This window comes from Schistocerca gregaria, chromosome 4 (genome assembly GCF_023897955.1).
Source record: "Schistocerca gregaria isolate iqSchGreg1 chromosome 4, iqSchGreg1.2, whole genome shotgun sequence".
Taxonomy (NCBI): domain Eukaryota; kingdom Metazoa; phylum Arthropoda; class Insecta; order Orthoptera; family Acrididae; genus Schistocerca; species Schistocerca gregaria.
Window position 1 is genome coordinate 276,356,474 of NC_064923.1, and position 22,400 is coordinate 276,378,873.

Below are 22,400 nucleotides of genomic sequence, written 5' to 3' on the forward strand. Positions count from 1 at the left end.
TGTAGTAAGGAGAAGTTAGAGGAGAGTTGCTTCCGAGATGGCGAGGTGAGCGGAGCTGTGCTTCCCGCCGCTGCCCTGACGCTGCCTAAACACCGACAAGGTAATGAACGCTCGCGATGCCGCATTTTTGAGCGCGTAAGGCTTCACTCAGAACTGCAGAAGTCTCATCTGTTACACCCCTTTTTGTGTAATACTAGTGTCGATCGTCAATTAAAGCTCATGGTGTTCACATTTGCCACTTGAAGATCAGATCTGAAACGCGATGATTTTTCTGTTATATAGTTATTGAGAAGCCACATTAGCCACTGTAATTTACGACAATTTAGATAAGTAATAAGAAATAATCGAGGGTCACTGTAGACCATTTTCATAGTTTGCTCTTTTGTGAAACTTAATTTAAACCTAGATTATAGATGTGATATGGCATAGATCATCCTTCGATCCATTGTAGAACTTGGAAACCCATTCAGGGAATACTCGTTCACATTTTTGTTGAACGCAGTTGGTTTTTACCATCCTGTATTAAAACATTTCCTTTTATCTATATTGCAATTTGTAAACGATGTTTTGTGAGTAGAATAAAATTTCCAATGGTAAACGTAACTGCTTTTTCGACGTTATTTTACCAGCTAACTAAAAACAGGAAAGCCTTGAACCCTTTCCACTAAATTTAGTTAGTATTAAGATTCTTTTACAGGGAGTGCAGTGGAGCTGACGCTGAGATCATTTAGTATTTGGTTATATCATCGCTAGTCTCATTGAACTCTTCTGAATTCTACATCTCATGTGTGGTCTGGCGTCTCCTTACCAGCAACAGGTCCCAGCTTCAAACTAATCAATTCCCTAAAAACCACACTCAGAGCGTCGTTGCGCGGAAGTAGTAGGGAGACACGATATAGAACAAACAGACACCACCATGAATGTCTAGAACAGCATCATCCGCAAAAAGCCGCATAGAACTTCCGTCACTATCTACTAGGTCATTTACATATATTGTGAAAAGAAATGGTCCAACAACACTCCCCTGTGGCACGCCAGAGGTTACTTTAACGTCTCTAGACGTCTACAACTGGATATATGCGTGATCACCCATTGAATTCGTTACTGTTGCTATTCAGAACTGAAACGGTTTTGTAGCGTAGCCTTGTGCTGTATATTATTGAATGGTGTGACTTTTGTGCGGTTAGTTAATTCGGCTGCAAGAAAACGTGGTGCTGTTCTGGTTCTGTAGAAGTAAAAGTAAGTGATTTTACTTAAAGTATAAAAAAATTGGGTTTGCGAATGGACTGCAGAAAGTAAGTTACAAGCGTCGTCCCAACCTAAGATCGTTATGCTACAGGAATGGTGTATTATCAGAAGGGAGGAAATGTTACAGGGTTTCTGCTGACGCAGTTCTACACCGGTATGGATAGCAAGTGCAACTGGAAACGTACTCCAAACCTGAAGTTATCGAGACAGTATGATTCTTGTGGACACAACGTCTACGTTACACACAGATTCCCAGAGGACGTCTAGCAGTATATGGACAAAATGAGAAGTCGTATTAAGCCGTAGTGAAACAGCACTAACAAGTTGAGCAAGACCGAACAGGTGTGGGTGATACTACTCGGTAATGAACACACATGGGTTCTGGAATGGGTCCATGGCCAAGGAGCGGATGTCCATGGTCCAAGAATTGAATAATATGTATAATGTTCTGGCTATTGTTTACAAAGACTTGGTAACAGGGCTGAAAAATAATGCATCTTTGTCACTTCCAATGTAGTGGAGCATTCAGTGGAAGTTGTAAGCACTTAACCTGCAAAAATAATGTTTAACAATGTTTAACTTAGTTCTTGAAGTTGAATCATAAATCGTTGTTTCAATAACTAAACGAGTTGGTTTTTCTTAAGCCGAAAATTGTAAATCGCAGAGTAGTTACTCATAATGTATGTGCCGTTAATGCAGCTTGCCATTGTTATAAGGAATGTGGTTTGGTTGTCTTAATTATAAGGATCAATAAACCCACAATAACCAACCCGAGCCCTTCCTCTCCGAGATGAGTCCACTTTTCTGTCACTGCACTGGTAGCAGAGCGAGGTGGTTGTGTTGGTGAGACGTGCGAATTAGCAAATGTGCAAATACACTTCTCACGTTTGCCACCGGATAACGCTGTGCAGTTCCTACGTTATTTGATCTAACAAACTTCTCGTCTTCAAGTATTGGTTGCTCCTGTTCTGTGCTACAGTTCATGACTTGTAGCAGCGAACATAACAGCAGCCACCACCTGAAGATTTCAAACAATTGTTTTGTAGAAATAATATGGGCGTTGCACAATGTTACCCGAAAAGCATATTTGCAATGGACTTACGAGGAAAGCTTGAAAAGTCATAGCTATTATGTATCAGAAGATGTCTCTCCATCTGTTGTTGTTTCAGGCATATCAACCAGGGATGTTCCCGGTATGAGACTTCTGAGAAAGGATGTTCTGGTGTACGAGCTAACTTCATGCGGACAGACTTCTGGACCACTGCGACAGAGCAGACCCAGCAGCTCCTGCAGGTAGCGGGAGAGTGCCTTTCTATACCAACAATGAAACAACATTACGTGAGTGTGGCTGGCGCCACTATTGATAGTGACACCAAGTCCTGCATGATAACATCTTTGCTTCGTGTAGAGGTCTAGGTGGCGTTGGTGTCTTGTCCTCTAGTTCCAAAACGCCACCTCGCGGGCTCTTGGGAAAAGAATCCTGTGCCGCACTCTTAACGGCACAAATGTTTTAACAAATAATTAGCGTCAAAGTCTTTTGTCTCTAAGAACGAACTTCGGAAACCGCGTCCGACCGAACACACAACCGCGCGAGAATATCAAGAGAAGCAATCGTGCTGATAATATGCTGCGGGCATGTAGAAGAAAAGTATGCCACTCACTCAGACACACGCATGGACTAACACTTCCAACTACGCCCAGATAAAAAAATCTAATATCTAACACCCAATGGTAGTCCACTTGCTGACCACTACGTGGATGGCAGATAACCCGAAATTATGCAACAGAACTGGGAGTCGTCTTGGGAATCATCAGACCATGCCACGGATTTACAGTCGTCTAAAGTTCAACCACGAGTCCAGGAGAGGCGATTCAGGCCATGTCGTGCTGTTAGCAAAGGCACTGGCGTCGGTTGTCTGCTGCCATAGCCCATTAGCTCCACATTTCATCACACTGTCCAAACGGATACGTTCGTCGTACGTTGCACATTGATTTCCGCGGATCTTTCATGCAGTGTTGCTCGTCTGTTAGCACTAACAACTCTACGTAAACGCAGCTGCTCTCGATCGTTAAGTATAGACCGTTGGCCGCTGCTTTGCCCGTAATGAGAGGTAATGTCTGAAATATGGTATTCTCAGCACACTCTTGACACCGGGGATTTAGGAATATTGAATTCCCTAACGATTTCCGAAATGAAATGTCCCATGCATCTAGCTCCAAAACTCATCCGCGTTCGAAGCCTGTTAATTCCCACCTTACGGCCACGATTATGACGGAAATCCTTTCACTAGAATCACCTGAGAATAAAATTACTGACAGCTCCGCCAATGCAGTGCCGTTTTGTAGTTTATATACGTGATATTACCAACATCTGTAGTTTTCATATCGCTATCCGATGGCTCTGTCACCTCATTGTAATAATGTTCAAACCAGTCTTCGGATTAATGTCCGCTTTACATTGATAACAGTTTGTAATTTGTATTCAAAGTATACGGGTAAGCCAAAGTGTTGGCTACAGCTTTCACGTCTGATGTCGAAATTAGGGGAGGAGAACGAGTTATCTTTAGGCAGTGAACACTTCCTCCTTCGCGGCGCTGGCTTGACTCCGATACTCCGTAGCCGGTGCTATTGATGCAGCTGTCAGCACCGCGCTCGCTCAAAAGCGAAACGCCCCCTCCTAAAGCCAACACGGGCCCCGGAAGTTTTCACATCTGCAGGCAATACCAGCCGAGCCTCCGCAGGCAGAGTTACGGACCAGGTGAAAGCCGCGCTGCAGAAAAACTGCCGGTTCCCTACCAGCGGCCCAACTTGTGCAAACTGCGGACTTCACCGGCCAGGATTCTTCGGGCGGGCAGCTTTTGGCGTAGCGGAGCAACGATCCGAGGATCTGGGATGTGGCTTGTTCGCTTCCCTGAGCCGTCTGGTGGGTTATAAAAACTGTCGCCGGCAATCTCTACTGTAGGTAATCTTCCCTCGTGCATCAACTCTCCGCGACTTCGCAGCGACCGTTCCTGGATAGCAACTTTAGACCGGCGCACACTTTTTCACAAATTAGGGTATTAAAACTTTCCATAACGGAGTCATGTTGGAATCTTTGACTTACATTAGAAGAATGAAATATCGTAATTTTCAGAAGCGTCTGCCGATGGTTAAAAAGTACTTCAGCTGACTTATAAATCTCGTAAATTAAGAAATAGACATCGGGATACTATCTTTGACACCATGTTTTTACAATTTTATAATATTTTGTTTCTCTGTTCGCGAGTTAACAAAGGAAAGGAGGGTTTCTGACAGAAACATACGAGGGGCGTTTGAATAGTCCGTGCAAAGTACGAGAGGTGGCACCACCGTCGCGTATCGAGGTCATGTTTGGTTAGTAGCATCTTTGGAAAGAACGCACACCAAGTTTCAGCCATATTGGTCAACGTATTCGTGTTTGACATTCGTGTGAATGAAGGAAGTCGAGTGATTGTCAAAAATTAACGAAAAAGAATTTAGTGTGGCGATTAAACATTACTTTATGAAAGCAAAACGCCTCAGGAGGCTAAAGAGGAACTTGATCAACATTACGGTTACTCTGCACCTTCGATTAGAACAAATAATAAGTGGTTTCAAAACTTTCGGAGTGGCCATATGAGCACAAGAGATGCTGAACGTTCTGGACGCCCTGTGGATGTTACGACTGCGGAAATCATTCACAAAGTCCAAAGTTGACAGAAGAGTTGAGGTGCGTGAGATTGCTAGTGGTGTGGGCATCTAGAATGAACGGGTACATAATATTTTGCATAAACATTTGGATATGAGAAAGTTATCCGCAAGATGGGTTCCGCGATTGCTCACGCCTGACCAAACACGGAATCGTGTGAAGTGTTGCAACGATGGTTTGCAGCTTTTCAGAAAGAATCCGCAGGACTTTAAGCCACGTTTCGTCACTGTGGATGAAACATGGTTACATTTCTATACTCTTGAGACCAAACAACAATCTAAACAATGGGTTACCAAGGCAGAATCTGCACCAAAAAAGGCGACGACCGTTCCTTCGGCCGGAAAAGGTTATGGCGACTGTCCTTTGGGATTCGCAAGGGATAATCCTCATCGACTATCTGGAAAAGGGTAAACTATTACAGGTGCATGTTATTCATCGTTAATTGACAGTTTGAAAGCCGAGCTGCGATTGGACAGCAAAAAAGTCCTTTTCCATCACGACAATGCACCAGAACACACCTCAGCAGTTGTGGTCGCAAAATTGATGGAAATAGGATTCCAACTCGTTTCACATCCCCCCTATTCTCCAGACTTGGCTCCCTCGGACTACTATTTGTTCCCCAATTTGAAGAAATGGCTGGCGGGACCAAGCTTTTATTCAAATGAGGAGGTGGTTGCAGCAACCAATAGCTATTTTGCAGACTTGGGCAATTCCTATAATGCGGAAGGGGTCAACAAAAGAGAACAGCGTTGGACGAAGTGTATTAGTCTAAAAGGAGACTATGTCGAAAAACAAAAAAAGTTTACCCCAAACACGTAAGTAGTTATTATGTTTGCACGGACTTTTCAAACGCCACTCGTACATTGGCGGAAACATACAAATACGTTGGCGGAAAAAAAAATCGCAGGACCAAGGAGAAATTGCGCGGCATAAAAGAAAGTTGGTAGGTGCGTTTCTACATCTGAAAGATGATATCTAATCGGATTTCGCACCAGTCTTATGAGCGTGGAGCTAGTAGCGTCACTGTGAGGATGCAATATGACATTAAGGCGAGAAAGATGCCATTATCATCGTATCACGGAGTTTGAACGAGGTCGTGTAACGGGGCTACTGGAAGCTGAATGTTTATTTTGCGATACTTCAGAAAGACTTGGATGGAATGTAGTCAATGTACGTGATTTATGGCAGCGATGATGACAATAATATACGGCCGCTAGAAGGCTAGCTTAGTAGGGCACGACGCATCGTGTTTGGGATTATGGGTGTCGCACATCGTGCTGCATTTGCCGAAGCAATCTGAGCAGTCGTTGCCACCACAGTGACACAGCCAACTCTTCGAAATCTGTTACTTTAAGGACAGGCCCAAGCCTTACGTCTTGCAACGTGCATTACACTGACTCCAAAGTACTACGACTGCGATTTCAGTGGCGCCAGGCAACAGCTCATTGGAGGGCAGGGCAGAGGTCTGACGAAAGTTGGTTCTGCTTCAGTGCCAGTGATGGTCATGTGTTGGTTAGGAAGACGCCAGTTGAGGGCCCGCAACCAACCTTTCTGCGTGCCAGACACACTGGACCTACACTTTGAGTTATGGTCTGGGGTAAGATTTCGTGTAACAGTAGGAGCACTCTCGTGTCACCCCACGCACCCTGACTGCAAAATTATTCGTCTGTCAGGTGATTCGACCTGTTGTACTGCCACTCATGAAGAGTGTGTTTTCCAACAGGATAACGCTCGCACACACACTGCTGTTGTAACCCAACCGGTTCTATAGTGGGTCGATATTCCTTGGCCTGCTCGATCATCAGGTCTGTCTCCAGTCGAGCTCATATTGGACATCACAGCACGACAACTCCACAAACACCATTAACCGTCCCTATATCGACGGAACAAGTGCAACAGACGTGGAACTCCCTCAAACATGTTGACATGCAGCACCTGTACAACACAATGCCTACACGTCTTCATGTTTGCATTCAACATACTGGCGGTTACACCGGTTTTTAATATACCAGCTTTTTACATTTGCAATGGCTTATCATGCACTTACATTACCCTGTGATCTTGGAATGTTAATCATTTAAATATGTTACCTAGGCAAATCTATTCCGGAAGCTTCATTACTCTGCATTTACTATTTTTTGGTGTTGTGTTTTTTCCGTCAGCATATTTAAATATAATATACTTAGAAACAATTCAGTGGCAAAGAGCACTTGGCTTACTTCGATGATGATCACATCCGCAGTAAATAAAAAGCGAAAAGGCAACCAAATTATTCCAGAATACAATCTGAGGCATAATATGACGAAACATTTAGCTTCAGAAGATACGTATTTGTAAAAAGTCATTACCTCTCGGTAACTCACAGGTCGTTAGAAAGCTAAGAGTTTCTAGTCAACACAAAGCTTTCTAATTCATCTCGAAAGCGCTGAGTTGGTTTAAATTCCAAGTACCAGATACATAAATTACATCTCAAATCGAAATTCTACAACACAATTAACCCTCACAAGCATTATACCAACATCTCCTGTGGATTTTTATAACACTGAAACAAGATACAGGGTGATTCAAAAGTAACTGTACACTCTTAGTGTGTGTAATATATATATATATATATATATATATATATATATATATATATATATATATAACAAAATAAGAGTGAAACGTCATATAAACCGATTTATGAAGTTGATTTATATCAGAGCTATGCAGATGAGTAGGGATCACAAGTACAAAACAAACAAAACAAAATTATTTTTTTTTTGAAAGCAAAGACACGAAGGGAACCGAAATTCAATTCAACTACCTAGAACATGTCCGAAATTACGTCTATGTCGACGAAGACAGTTACTTCCTCGACTTCTTACCGCTCTCGGATCGTTGCATGCTCCGTTAATTTCATTGTGCGCAGTCTGCTCTTATGGTTTTGCTACATTCGAAGTTGCAGCTCCATACTCGAGTTCTTCGAGATGGCCGTAGAGGTAGAAGCCCAGGGTTAAGACTCGGAGTTGTGGCTCAGGTTGAGCAACTCTGAGATACTCTCTCGCCTTATTACTGAAATGTGAAGCAATGTCAGTCGATATTCAGGAGTATACGGCACGCCAAAAGCCCGTACTGAAGTATGAGGTAATGGCTGCCACAAATGACATTATACATAACAGCTCGGAAAAAAGCAGTTTCAGAAAAAAACTTTAACATTTCACTCTTATTTTTATCCATACGTTACAACCAAGGAGTGTGTATTGTTTCTTATGAATCATCCTGTATAAAACCTGGAATGTCATTTTTAGAGAAGAATCGATATTGAAGCTTAATATTGTCATTACAAGTGTCAAAACAACTGCCAAGATCAAGTTCATTACACTGTTGAAAACAGGATGCTAAATTACATTCTTATCGTTACAGATCAATGCAAAGAGGTAGAAATATTATATGAAGATTAGCAAGACCTCTTTTATATTTAACGTAAGTGATCTGCATAAAGAGATTTAAATGTTGTAGTTGTATTGACCTTTAAGTGAGTCCGCCTTTTTTATCACTGAAACTGAGGAAGACCGACGCTGTTGATATGTGTCAGGAGACAGACGTTTTGCATTAACTTTCCTTATATTTGGTGTTGCCTAATAGTAGTGCTTATATTGAAAATTACTGATTTGCAAAACATGTGGAGCGAAGCTTAAATAAATTATCAGTTTTACTGAAATTGACCCGACAGCCGACGTCTTATTTATGGAAATCACGTTCTGTGTACCATTTCCCGCAAAAATGAAAGTACGTGGCAGGAAACAACAACTGCTCTACTTCGACTTCCACGAGACCGTCGAGAATAAAAGGTAAATCGCCTGTGTATATTCGTTTCCTTGATGACGAAAGGAGTTCGTCGTGCTAAACTAACTAAGGCGTGACTGAACATGATAAATCCAGTCAAGAACTCAAATAATGGACGCAATACGTAAATTAACAAGTACTGACTCACAATTTTTAAATAAAAGTGACATTTTCGGTTTTTTAATTACTGACATTAAGAAAATAATTTTGATACAAATAAGCTAATACTTCACTGTTAAATGAAAACATTACATATATCTGTGACACAAGAAATAAATAAGTACTTTACGTCCTATTTGGTGTCAGGCATTTTTTACATACTAATTATCTTTTTGTGCATATTCAAAATTTAATATGAGTAGTAACTAAAAGTGAAAAAAGAACTTTTTCTGATTAAAAGTTATAGTTAAATTTTCATTAGTTAACATTTCGACTTTCAATGAATAAGAGTAAAATAAACGATAACTAGCGAAATTCGAAACAGTGACACCAGTTTCTAGGCTTTTACGCTAAGCACTCAGCTACTGGCGACTAACGAGAACACAGCAAGTGCCATATCCCGATTTCTCAGAAACTTCACTCAGAGGAAGAGGAGTGAAAATGAGCGAACACTTGTCTCTATACCTTCTGAGAAAACGACTGTCAAAAATTTTTCGGCGTAATTTAGACACCTTTTAGGGCGCAAAAATATAAAGCGAGATTGTGGCGGAATGGGTAGTGTTGGGGCTTCTAATTTTTGCGACCTGCGTGCGGCCCATGTCCTTCTAAGGTTAGACGAATATTTCTTATCAAGTTATAATAATTGTAAAATTTATAATCTTTTTAAATTCTCATATTCTTATAATTCAGATTATGCTTAGCCATTGCGAATGTTTTAGAACCCGTGACTGTTAATTGAATATAAACTCCAAACACAAAATTTCACACGATCTTAGAGTCTTTTGCATACACGATGTACATCTCATGCGAAAAATTTATAATGTAGCAAACGTGCGCCATGCTCCAAGTCTAGGTACGATGTTCCCAAAAATTTTTGGGTTCAACTAAGCAACGGTCCGTTCTAGAACAGAGTTCGACTGCCTGTCTCATACTGAAAATTTACGGAGTCCCGAAGCCTATTGCATAAAGTGTGTCGTGCTCCAAGGATGAGAACTGTTAGACCACGAGCGGTAGTTTCCTTACTGCTTACACTGCATCAAATGAACAGTGTAAAATTTGGAAAATGGGCATTTGTGAAACTTGGGCAGTAATTACATTACGATTTGAGGCCTTACAGTCGGTTCTATACCCGGTGGTTGTCTTTCAACCACAGAATTAATAAATATATCATCTATCAAAATTACGCCGCCCAAAGAAAACGTATGTGAATATTATAATAATGGTTAATGATTTTTTTGTACAAAGCGTTGCATTGTAATTATTATCTGATGTGACAGAGCGTTCTATTTGTCCCCTTTCCTTATTAATTCCTACTATGAGTTCTCAAAATAATCTTCAGCTCTCAGCAGGCTTTACGTGTGGAAAATGTCTTAATCACATTTTTCATCTTTTCCATGATTATTCAAAGAACTGTAAACTTACATTTTCCCTGATGTACAACAGACTGCTAGATGAAACTTCCTGGCAGATTGTAACTGTGTGCCGGACCGCGACTCGAACTCGGGACCTTGCCCGCGAAAGGAGTAGGTCCCGATTTCGAGTCTCGGTCCGACACACAGTTTTAATCTGCTAGGAAATTTCATATTACAGCACACTCCGCTGCAGAGTGAAAATCTCATTCTAGACTGCTAGATGTATTCACTTGGTACATTTAAAATACCCGGTTTTTTAAAGACTTGTTTACTGTGAGACCAATTACTAGTTTTAGTCAATATTTTTGCAACTCTTTTATGCACTATGAAAATTGTGCCCATATTTTGCGACTTTGATTACCAGAAAAGCATACCATAGCCAAGAACTGAGTGTATGTAGGAATAGTATGTCACTACAACGAACTGGCTATTACACATTGGCGGTAGTACCCTGAGAGCGTAACATGCTGATGGTATGCCATTTAGCAATATATTTGTGTGTTCATTCTAAGTCAGTTGACAATAAATATTCATTCCTAAAAGAAGTTTTTGTCACAAAATCTATTGTTTTATTATCTATACTTAATGTGAAATAGATGTTTTCCCTTTTTACGATTGGTGTACATTTTGTTTGTTTTATTTGCGTTAAATGTTAATTAGAACTTATGGTGTTTACTTGGTGATTATCATCAGCGCAGAGAACGTTTTCTCCTCGTCTGGTACTGGCTTGTAAAGTCATTGAAGTACATTAAGAACAAAATTGGACCCAGTATAATAGACTGAGGGACACCTAAGTTTATGTTTTTTGCCTGACAATTGTTTTACTAAAACTTCAACGTCAGCTGAAGGGTGAACTGTCTGTACCTTTTTCTACCCTATTTTCTAGGTAAGACTGAAACCACTGATTTGTTGTTGTTCTTACACCTAATGCTTGTAATGTGTAGTATTTTGTGGTGAACAATATCAAAAGGTTTGAACAAGTTTAAAATGTGTCTACAACACAGCCATCTTGCTCAACAGCTTATAGTAACAATTTTGTGAACTGTGTTCGGATGATATTCTTCTTATTCTAGCCTGCAAACCAAACAGTCCTTAAGAAAGTTGTATTTACTCAGGTAACTGATTAGTTTGTCTTTCATGGTTGATTCAGTTACTTTTTTGAGAAGGTATATTTTGATGTAGTTCCTACATTACCTTTGTTTAGTAAGGAAAAAATCGTACACGCTTAAGGCACTTATTGTATTGTCTTTCCGATTTCAAGCCTGTTAAGGAAAGAATATCACTGTACTAGGTGCGTGATTCACTGTAGGTACTACACGTGTTCTAGAATGATTTTGTTGCCACTTCTCTGAAATAAGAAAATGTCATCTGCAATATTTGTCAATTCCTGTGGATTGTCCATTCTTTTCCTTTCATCTTCGAGTCGTACGCTATTATCATTATGTCTCCCTTTTTTGAGCTTCGTTTTTTATGACACCCCCTACTACTATGTTGTTGTTTTATGCATTAGATATTGCCACTGAAGGATTGTTTCCTACAGCAAACAGCGTCCTCCTGCATATATTTTTATACAATGTTAGCTACTTAGTAAACGCAAATCAGTGCAGTGCTCTTGCAAGGAACTGAGATATTTATGCCTTGGAGTTTTTATGCCTACAGTTTTCCCTCTACTTTCCCTAGCAGCTGCTGCTGGAGTGGCTACTCAAAAATTAGTTTAAAAAAGGCGCAGAATTTTGAGAACTTAGTATCTACATTCTTTTTCACAAACACTTCATCCCAAGTTTGATCTGCCGGTGCCCAAGAAAAAGAGAAGATCATGCGGTAGTTCTGCAATTTTGCGAGTGTGCCAAGCCTGTCTTTAGTTTTATTCTCTCCATATACTATGGTGAACACAAAATACTTCATAAATTATAAAGAAGTAACAGTACGCAGTCTCGAAATTCCAGTGTATTGGAAACTCAGATAGTATGGGATACTTGTTACGAGCTGTTTTTCAAACAGAAACCTGAAACATCTCAGCAGATTTTTAGTGATAAGATACTGAAACTAATTCTGAAAATGGCGTTCTAGCTACAATGCTAAAATCCATTGTGATGCAAGAGTAACTCGAATTTTTAGTTATAAGATGTACAGCATGCTGTGCACTTACCTCAAAACTAATTTTCCCCGTCTGATTATGTTTGATGGTGTTGAACACATAATGCGCATACTGACTCGCATCTGTAACAAAAAGATTTAATTCATTAGTTGATGGACTTGATAAAATAGAAAAAAAGTCCTAAAGAGATTCCCTAAATATGGCGGGGAAAGAGTGTGGGTTAGAACCTAATAAGAAAAAAAAAAAGAAAGAGGTAAGTCGCGAAATGTGACTTCTGAACTACAATATGTGGTATCCATGTTCACCAATATGCCTACTACGACTCTTGATGTCATATTTCAGAATTTATTTATCTTATTCAGATTGTATCTGAAGTACTGTGAATGTCGGATTTGATAGTAAAATTGTCATTTTAGTGTTCACTTTTGTGGCATGTAATATTATGTCTGACACCATGGAATTAACTTTATGGTGGCGAAAATGCAAAACAGAACTTTTTAATATGACATTCAAATTGTGGTGTCACCGCCAGACACCACACTTGCTAGGTGATAGCCTTTAAATCGGCTGCGGTCCGTTAGCATATGTCGGACCCGCGTGTCGCCACTATCAGTGATTGCAGACCGAGCGCCGCTACACGGCAGGTCTAGTCTAGAGATACTCCCTAGGACTCGCCCCAGTTGTACAGCCGACTTTGCTAGCGATGGTTCACTGTCTACATACGCTCATTTGCAGAGACGACAGTTTAGCATTGCCTTCAGGTACGTCATTTGCTACGGCATAGCAAGGGTCCATATTCCGTTACTATATGTCTTCTGAACAGATAATATTGTGAATCATGTACCGTCAAGAGCGACGTTCATCATTAATGGATAAAAGTATCAAACTAATTACGTCCGCTTTGTGAATTCTCATTTCTCGTCATGTTCCAGACCTCACTTCAGTATAGTTCTTCCCTCCTCACGCCAGCCTGCGTGAGCTAAAACGCGTGCATTTCGGCCTCCACTCGTAACACGATGTTGGCTCTTCTGCTAACACAATACAAATAATATGAGAAATTTGATCAAATGTGATTTTGCATGGTCTATTTACAGGGCTGGAGAATATATGACTGCCACCAAACAGTTACAATAATGGATATGTTCTCAGTGTGTAAATTCTAATACTGGTTCTGAAACTAAAAAAGAAAAATCTATCTCCCGATAGTAGAAATTTATCAGAAGAAGATTAAAACATATTATGTAAATAATTCTGAAAAATAAAAATGGAACATAGAAGTAATAGTGTGGCAACAAGTAACTAAAATAAAGTTAAAGAACTAAATTCATGCAAATCCTGGTGTAATGGAATTTAGTTTTTGGTGTGTTTTTGAATTACTGATATTTATGATCATTTTTAAAATAATACATCACATCAATCATTTGTTCGATTTTGTGAGCTTAGAAAAGAAATAAAAGACCCTAAATTAAAACCTTTTCAACTAAATGTAGAATATATCTACAGCAATACAAAATTTACTGATATACTTAAGTATAGTAAGAAAGAGAAACACCACATATGGTACCGACTGAAATCCGTCATAGGTTACATTTAATGTTGATTTTCGAATCTGCTTTTGAGATACAGAGCGTTCAGCAGTGCAGTAGTACTTAAGGAGACGATGAAGTCTTTTAACAGACTGGTGGTAAGCTTTCAGTTCGCTTTTCTGACCATCCAATATCACACCCAGCTTCGTCACTGTAGGATGACATTTTATGTCGTTTCAGTGTTGTGGAGTAGAAATGAAAATGATACTGGAAATCAATGGGTAATTAGTCCTGTAAGAGCAACTGAATTTTTTTTAAAATTCAGGTAGTTTGAATTTCAGGTCTACTTTCGCTACTCACTGTGGTGAAACAAATTGGTAATACAACATAATCAAATTTCATTGAGTTTGTACTTAGGCACAATTCAATTAGTCTTTAGCTGAAGGCAGATTAGCTGATGTTGATCGAAAAAGTTCTTTGTACAATATCTCTGTCCGCAAGAAAAATGTGCGTTTAAATCAGGGTTTTGGGTTCACACCATAGGCGAGGTCTGATTTAATCTGTCAAGAAGATTCATTCTGAACTTGAATCGACATATCTTTTTTTTAAATACCTACTGATTATCCTAAGCCCAGCTAACAACGGAGTAATAATTAAATATAATATTACTCCAGTGTGATCGATACAGAAGAGACATTAACAGCTGAGTTATGGAATATTGTCTTAGTTATGTGACTGGATTTGTGATTTCCTGCAGAGAGATCACAGTTCGTAGTAACTGACGGAAAGTCATCGAGTAAAACAGAAGTGATTTCTACCCAAGGTAGTTTTATAGGCCCTTTGGTCTTCCTTATCTATATACACGAATTGGTACACAATCTGAGCAGCCGTCTTAGGTTGTTTGCAGATGACGGTGTCGTGTATCGACTAATAAAGTCAACAGAAGATCAAAACAAATTGCAACACGATTTAGAAAAGATATCTGAATAGTGCAAATATTGGTAGTTGACCGTAAATAACGAAAAGTGTGAGGTCATCCACATGAGTGCTAAAAGCAATTCGGGAAAGTTCGGTTACACGTTAAATCAGTCTAATCTAAAGGCTGTAAATTCAAATAAATACCTAGGTATTTCAATTGGTTCAAGTGCCTCTGAGCACTATGGGACTTAACATCTGAGGTCATCTGTCCCCTAGAACTTAGAACTACTTAAACCTAACTAACCAAACTGTCTTCAACATCCAGTCTCGAGGTAGGATTCGAAACCTGCGACCGTAGCGGTGGCGCGGTTCCACACTGAAGCGCCTAGAACCGCTGGGCCACTCCGGCCGGCTATTACAATTACGAACAACTTAAATTGGAAGGGACACATAGAAAATGTTGTGGGGAAGGCTAACCAAAGACTGCGTTTTTATTGGCAGGACACTTAGAAAATGTAACAGATCTACTAAGCAGACTGCCTACACTATGCTTGTCCGTCCTCTTTCAGAATAATGCTGCGCGGTGTGGGTTCCTTATCAGATAGGACTTACGGAGTACATCGAAAAAGTTCAATGAAGGGCAGCACGTTTTGTATTATCTCGAAACATGGAAGAGAGTGTCATAGAAATGACACAGGATTTGGCCTGGACGTCATTAAAAGAAAGGTGTTTTTCGTTGCGACGGAAACTTCTCACGAAATTAGAATCACCAACTTTCTCGTCCGAGTGCGAAAATATTTTTTTGACACCGATCTACATAGGGAGAAACGATCACCACGATAAAATAAAGGAAATCAGAGCTCGTACGGAAAGATGTAAGTGATCGTTCTTTCCGCGCGCTATACGAGATTGTAATAAAAGAGAATTTTCTGTCAGGCACTTAAATGTGATTTGCAGAGTATCGATGTAGATGTAGATTTTTGTGACAACATTATTGAGTTTCATGTCGCATGATATTTACTATCCTCACCTTATAAGCCTACCGTCAATTCAGCAATAAGATTCAGTCGTATGACTGATCCGATCCTCGTCCCTGATCAGGCTATAATATTATGACCACCGACCTACTATCGATAGAAACCCAACCAGGCGATAGCAGCGTCACGTGGGAAGGAAAGACTGTTCGTGAGATACCCACACGTTGCATGTAGTATCAGTGAGAGTGCTGTCCGCGTTTAGAATGGAAAAGGGGTGCGATGTGTCTGAGTTTGCCCGAGGACAGATTGTGATGTCCCGGCGGCTCGGTACGAGCATTTCGGGAACTGTTCGACTTGTCGGGTGTTCGAGGTCTGCTGTGGTGAGTGTCTTCAACAAGTAGCGAAACCAAGGTGAACCCACGGCCAGAAGTCGTGGGGTTGCGAGGCCACCCCTCATTACGGATGTCGGACGTCGTAGGCTGGACAGGCTGGTAAAACAGGACAGAAGGCGAACTAGGACGGAACTAACATCAGACTTTAATGCTTTAATTCTGGGCAGAGTACAAGTGTGTCTGAACAGACAGTGCACCTAACACTCCTAACGATGAGTCTCCGCAGCCGACGACCCATGCATGTGCCAATGTTACCGCCACGAAATCTGCAACTACAAATGAAATGGGCTCTCGATCATCGGGGTAGTGGCAGAGCGTTGCATGGTCTGATGATCTGATGAATCCAGATATCTTCTTCATCATGCCGATCCCCTGTCCCAAGGGGAACAGCTCCTTCACAGCTGTACTGCGGGAGGGAGATAAGCTGGTAGCGTCTCCATAACGTCCTGGGGAACGTTCTCATGGGCATCCATGGGTCCACTGGAGCTCGTGAAAGGCAGCATGACAGCCAAGGAGTACCGTAAACTGTTCGAAGACCATGTACTCCCCTTCATGACGATCATGTTTCCCGACAGCAGTGGCTTTTTTCAGCAAGCCAATGCACCATGTGACAAGACTAGGAGTGTGATGGAGTGGTTCGAGGAACACAGTGGCGAGTTCTGGCCCCCCAACTCGCCAGATTAGAACCCGATCGAACACATCTGGGATGTGATTGAACGTGGCGTCAGAGCTAATCGCCGCCCCCCCCCCCCCCCCCCCCCGCCCTTCTCTGAATTTATGGGAACTAGGTGACTTGTGTTATACACAAAGATAACCACACTAGACATAAAATACCCTTTAATGAAGAAAGCAGCAATGTTAATGCATAGCGTGCCTTCGACGACGATGTCTTTGGAGCACTATCTCAGGTGCGTAAAGGTTTTGGAAAGAAAAATGGTTCAAATGGCTCTGAGCACTATGGGGCTTAACTTCTGAGGTCATCAATCCCCTAGAACTTAGAACTACATCTACATTTATACTCCGCAAGCCACCCAACGGTGTGTAGCGGAGGGCACATTACGTGTCACTCTCATTACCTCCCTTTTCTGTTCCAGTCGCGTATGGTTCGCGGGAAGAACGACTGTCTGAAAGCCTCCGTGCGCGCTCGAATCTCTCTACTTTAACATTCGTGAGCTCCTCAATGAGGTACAAGTAGGGGGAAGCAATATATTCGATACCTCATCCAGAAACGCACCCTCTCGAAACCTGGCGAGCAAGCTACACCGCGATGCAGAGCGCCTCTCTTGCAGAGTCTGCCACTTGAGTTTGCTAAACATCTCCGTAACGCTATCAAGGTTACCAAATAACCCTGTGACGAAACGCGCCGCTCTTCTTTCGAACTTCTCTATCTCCTCCGTCAACCCGATCTGGTACGGATCCCACACTGGTAAGCAATACTCAAGTATATGTCGAACGAGTGTTTTGTAAGCCACCTCCTTTGTTGATGGACTACATTTTCTAAGGACTCTCCCAATGAATCTCAACCTGGTACCCGCCTTACCAACATAACACTGCCCTGTGGCACGCCAGAGGTTACTTTAACGTCTGTAGACGTCTCTCCATTGATAACAACATGCTGTGTTCTGTTTGCTGAAAACTCTTCAATCCAGCCACACAGCTGGTCTAATATTCCGTAGGCTGTCACTTTGTTTATCAGGCGACAGTGCGGAACTGTATCGAACGCCTTCCGGAAGTCAAGGAAAATAGCATCTACCTGGGTGCCTGTATCTAATATTTTCTGGGTATCATGAACAAATAAAGCGAGTTGGGGCTCACACGATCGCTGTTTCCGGAATCCATGTTGATTCTGGGTTTCCAAAAACGACATGATACTCGAGCAAAAAATATGTTCTAAAGTTCTACAACAGATCGACGTCAGAGATATAGGTCTGTAGTTTTGCGCATCTGCTCGAGGACCCTTCTTGAAGACTGGGACTACCTGTGATATTTTCCAATCATTTGGAACCTTCCGTTCCTCTAGAGACTTGTGGTACACGACTGTTAGTAGGGGGGCAAGTTCTTTCGCGTACTCTATGTAGAATCGAATTGGTGTTCCGTCAGGTCCAGTGGACTTTCCTCTGTTGAGTGATTCCAGTTGCTTTTCTATTCCTTGGACACTTATTTCGATGTCAGCCATTTTGCGTTTGTGCGAGGATTTAGAGAAGGAACTGCAGTGCGGTCTTCCTCTGTGAAATAGCTTTGGAAAAAGTTGTTTAGTATTTCAGCTTTACGCGTGTCATCCTCAGTTTCAATGCCATCACCATCCCGGAACGTCTGGATATGCTGTTTCGAGCCACTTACTGATTTAACGTAAGACCAGAACTACCTAGCATTTTCTGTCAAGTCGGTACAGAGAATTTTACTTTCGAATTCACTGAACGCTTCACGCATAGCCCTCCTTACGCTAACTTTGACATCGTTTAGGTTCTGTTTGTCTGAGAGGTTTTGGCTGCGTTTAAACTTGGAGTGAAGCTCTCTTTGCTTCCACAGTAGTTTCCTAACTTTGTTGTTGAACCAAGGTGGGTTTTTCCGGTCCCTCACAGTTTTACTCGGCACGTACCTGTCTAAAATGCATTTACAATTGCATTAAACTTTTTCCATAAACACTCAACATTGTCAGTGTCGGAACATAAATTTTCGTTTTGATCTGTTAGGTAGTCTGAAATCTGCCTTCTATTACTCTTGCTAAACAGATAAACCTTCCTCCCTTTTTTTAGATTCCTATTAACTTCCATATTCAGGGATGCTGCAACGGCCTTATGATCACTGATTCCCTGTTCTGCACTTACAGAGTCGAAAATTTCGGGTCTGTTTGTTATGAATAGGTCCAAGATGTTATCTCCACGAGTCGGTTCTCTGTTTAATTGCTCGAGATAATTTTCGGATAGTACACTCAGCATAATGTCACTCGATGCTCTGTCCCTACCACCCGTGCTAAAAATCTGAGTGTCCCAGTCTATATCTGGTAAATTGAAATCTCCACCTAAGACTATAATATGCTGAGAAAATTTATGTGAAATGTATTCCAAATTTTCTCTCAGTTGTTCTGCCACTAATGCTGCTGAGTCGGGAGGTCGGTAAAAGGAGCCAATCATTAACCTAGCTCGGTTGTTGAGCGTAACCTAATATTTCACAGGAACTATCCACTTCTACTTCACTACAGGATAAACTTCTACTAACAGCGACAAACACGCCGCCACCGGTGTCATGCAATCTGTACTTTCTAAACACCGTCTGTGTCTTTGTAAAAATTTCGGCTGAATTTATCTCTGGCTTCAGCCAGCTTTCTGTAGCTATAACGATTTCAGCTTCGGTGCTTTCTATCAGCGCTTGAAGTTCCGGTACTTTACCAACGCAGCTTCGACAGTTTACAATTACAATACCGATTCCTGCTTGGTCCCCGCATGTCCTGACTTTGCCCCGCACCCTTTGAGACTGTTGCCCTTTCTGTACTTGCCCGAGGCCATCTAACCTAAAAAACCGCCCAGCCCACGCCATACAACCCCTGCTACCCGTTTAGCCGCTTACTGCGTGTAGTGGACTCCTGACCTATCCAGCGGAACCCGAAACCCCACCACCCTATGGCGCAAGTCGAGGAATCTGCAGCCCACACGGTCGCAGAACCGTCTCAGCCTGTGATTCAGACCCTCCTCTCGGCTCTGTACCAAATGTCCGCAGTCAGTCCTGTCGACGATGTTGCAGATGGTGAGCTCTGCTTTCATCCCGCTAGCGAGACTGGCAGTCTTCACCAAATCAGATAGCCGCCGGAAGCCAGAGAGGATTTCCTCCGATCCATAGCGACAAACATCATTGGTGCCGACATGAGCGACCGCCTGCAGATGGGTGCACCCTGTACCCTTCATGGCATCCGGAAGGACCCTTTCCACATCTGGAATGACTCCCACCGGTATGCACACGGAGTGCACATTGGTTTTCTTCCCCTCTCTTTCTGCCATATCCCTAAGGGGCCCCTTTACGCGCCTGACGTTGGAGCTCCCAACTACCTGTTAGCCCACCCTCTGCGACTGCCCGGATCTTGCAGACTGAGGGGCAACCACTGGAACAGGACAAGCAGCCATCTCCAGCCGTAGATCAGTATCAGCTGGAGACAGAGCCTGAAACCGGTTCGTCAGACTAACTGGAGAGGCCTTCCGTTCAGCTCTCCAGAATGTCTTTCGCCCCCTGCCACCCCTGGAGACGACCTCCCACTCTACCACAGGTGAGGGATCAGCCTCAATGTGGGCAGTATTTCGGGCAGCCACAGTCGTAGTCCGATCGGGGGATGCGTGGGACGAGCTGGCCGTCCCCGACAAACCCCCATCCGGATCCCCACAGTGATGCCCATTGGCAACAGCCTCAAGCTGTGTCACCGAAGCCAACACTGCCTGAAGCTGGGAGCGAAGGGATGCCAAGTTAGCCTGCATCCGAACACAGCAGTTGCAGTCCCTATCCATGCTAAAAGCTGTTGTGCAAAGAACATCTGAATTAATCTATAGAGAGCACAAACAAATCGACACAAAATTTAAACGATTATTAAAATACAAGACTACCTAGTAAATGCAGTAATGCTGTTACTTGCGCACTGCTGACACAGCTTGGCGGTGGAAGGAGACTACGCGATTTTACACTATTCAGGTAAGGCGATGCTACAACTCTCAAGTACTATAATACGCCCGAAATTTATGAATTAAACAATGCAAGTGCCAAAAACACGTAAGTAAATTAATAATTAAACTATGTAACAAATAAATGAGCTAGGAGTAACGACTTTCTGCTGGCAGCTGCTTATCCAACGGCGGCAGGGAGCAACTACTTAAACCTAACTAACCTAAGGACATCACACACGTCCATGCCCGAGGCAGGATTCGAACCTGCGACCGCAGCGGTCGCGCGGTTCCAGACTGTAGCGCAAGAACCGCTCGGCCACCAGGGCGGCTTTGCAAAGAAACTGTACCAGTCCTTTCCAAAGGAGCCATCATGGAATTTGCCTTAAACGAATCATGGTTTAACAAAACATGATGAGAAATACGTAGACTAGAAATTCACATCATGTTGCAGTTGTTAGGAATGAAGCATATGATAGATTTACAACAACAAAATAATAAATATTCAAACACTGAAAATTACAGGCAGGAATATCAACAATGTAAGAAAATATAAAATGCTACTTACCATAAAAAATACAAGTTACGTTGCAAAGAGACAGAATTGAAAGACACAAGAAGCTTTCGGCCACAGTCTTCATCAGCAAAAGCGAAACACACACCATTCGCAAACATACTTCAAGCAGCTGGCAGTCATGCGTGCATGGGGTGTGTTTGCTTGTGTGCATGAATGGTCTGTATTTCTGTTTTGCTGATGAGGGCTGTAGCCGAAAGTTTTAATTGTGCCTGCCTGCAACGAAACGTGTGTTCTTTACGTAAGTAGCGATATGTCTTTTCCTTCATAGTTAAGAATCCTTAGATATTGAGATTCAATATTTTTCTATGTGTTTCCTTCACATTAAGCATAAAGTTTATGCCTTTTGCTGCCTTTTAACTACATGAAATACACAGGGAAAAATGGAAAAGGTGAGAAGTACTTGATAATTTACGAAAATTAGAATAGATGGAGGACCTGTACATACATAATCAGTAATCCCTAGCAGCTACCCAAATGCGATTCGCCTCCAAGTTTCATCCTGTTATTGCCATAAGGAAAAGTGTGTACAGGAGAGTAGCGCACGAAAATATTTACCATAGTATGTAAACGACAGTGCTGAGTCTTTCTTGTCATCAGTCTTTTTAATGGTTTGTTGTGGCCCGCCACGTATTCCTTGCCTCTGCCAACTTCGGCACCTCAGCGTAGCATCTGCATCCAGCGTCCTCAGTTATTTGTTGGATGTATAGAAGTCTCTGACTTCACCTACGTCTTGTACCATTTTACATTGCCGACATTTTACATTGTCGACATATCCTACGAACGTAACAGCATTGTAAATTAATATAAATGCTGCAAAATTGCTGAACTGGTCGCTGAATGAAATGCCTGTAGTTAAAAACCCAGTGGCTTTGAAACTTCCTGGGAGACTAAAACTGTGTGCTGGACCGAGACCCGA

The 22,400-nt window shown here is 42.0% G+C and overlaps 1 protein-coding gene across 1 annotated transcript in view; it reads right to left on the bottom strand.

Annotated features, from left to right (window-relative positions):
• Positions 1-22,400, bottom strand: part of LOC126267195 (Kv channel-interacting protein 4-like) — an 816,550-nt gene that overhangs the window by 282,248 nt on the left and 511,902 nt on the right. Inside the window, exon 4 of the mRNA XM_049972164.1 lies at positions 12,503-12,573. Within this exon, the coding sequence (XP_049828121.1) occupies positions 12,503-12,573 (71 nt within the window). The remainder of the gene's footprint in view (positions 1-12,502; positions 12,574-22,400) is intronic.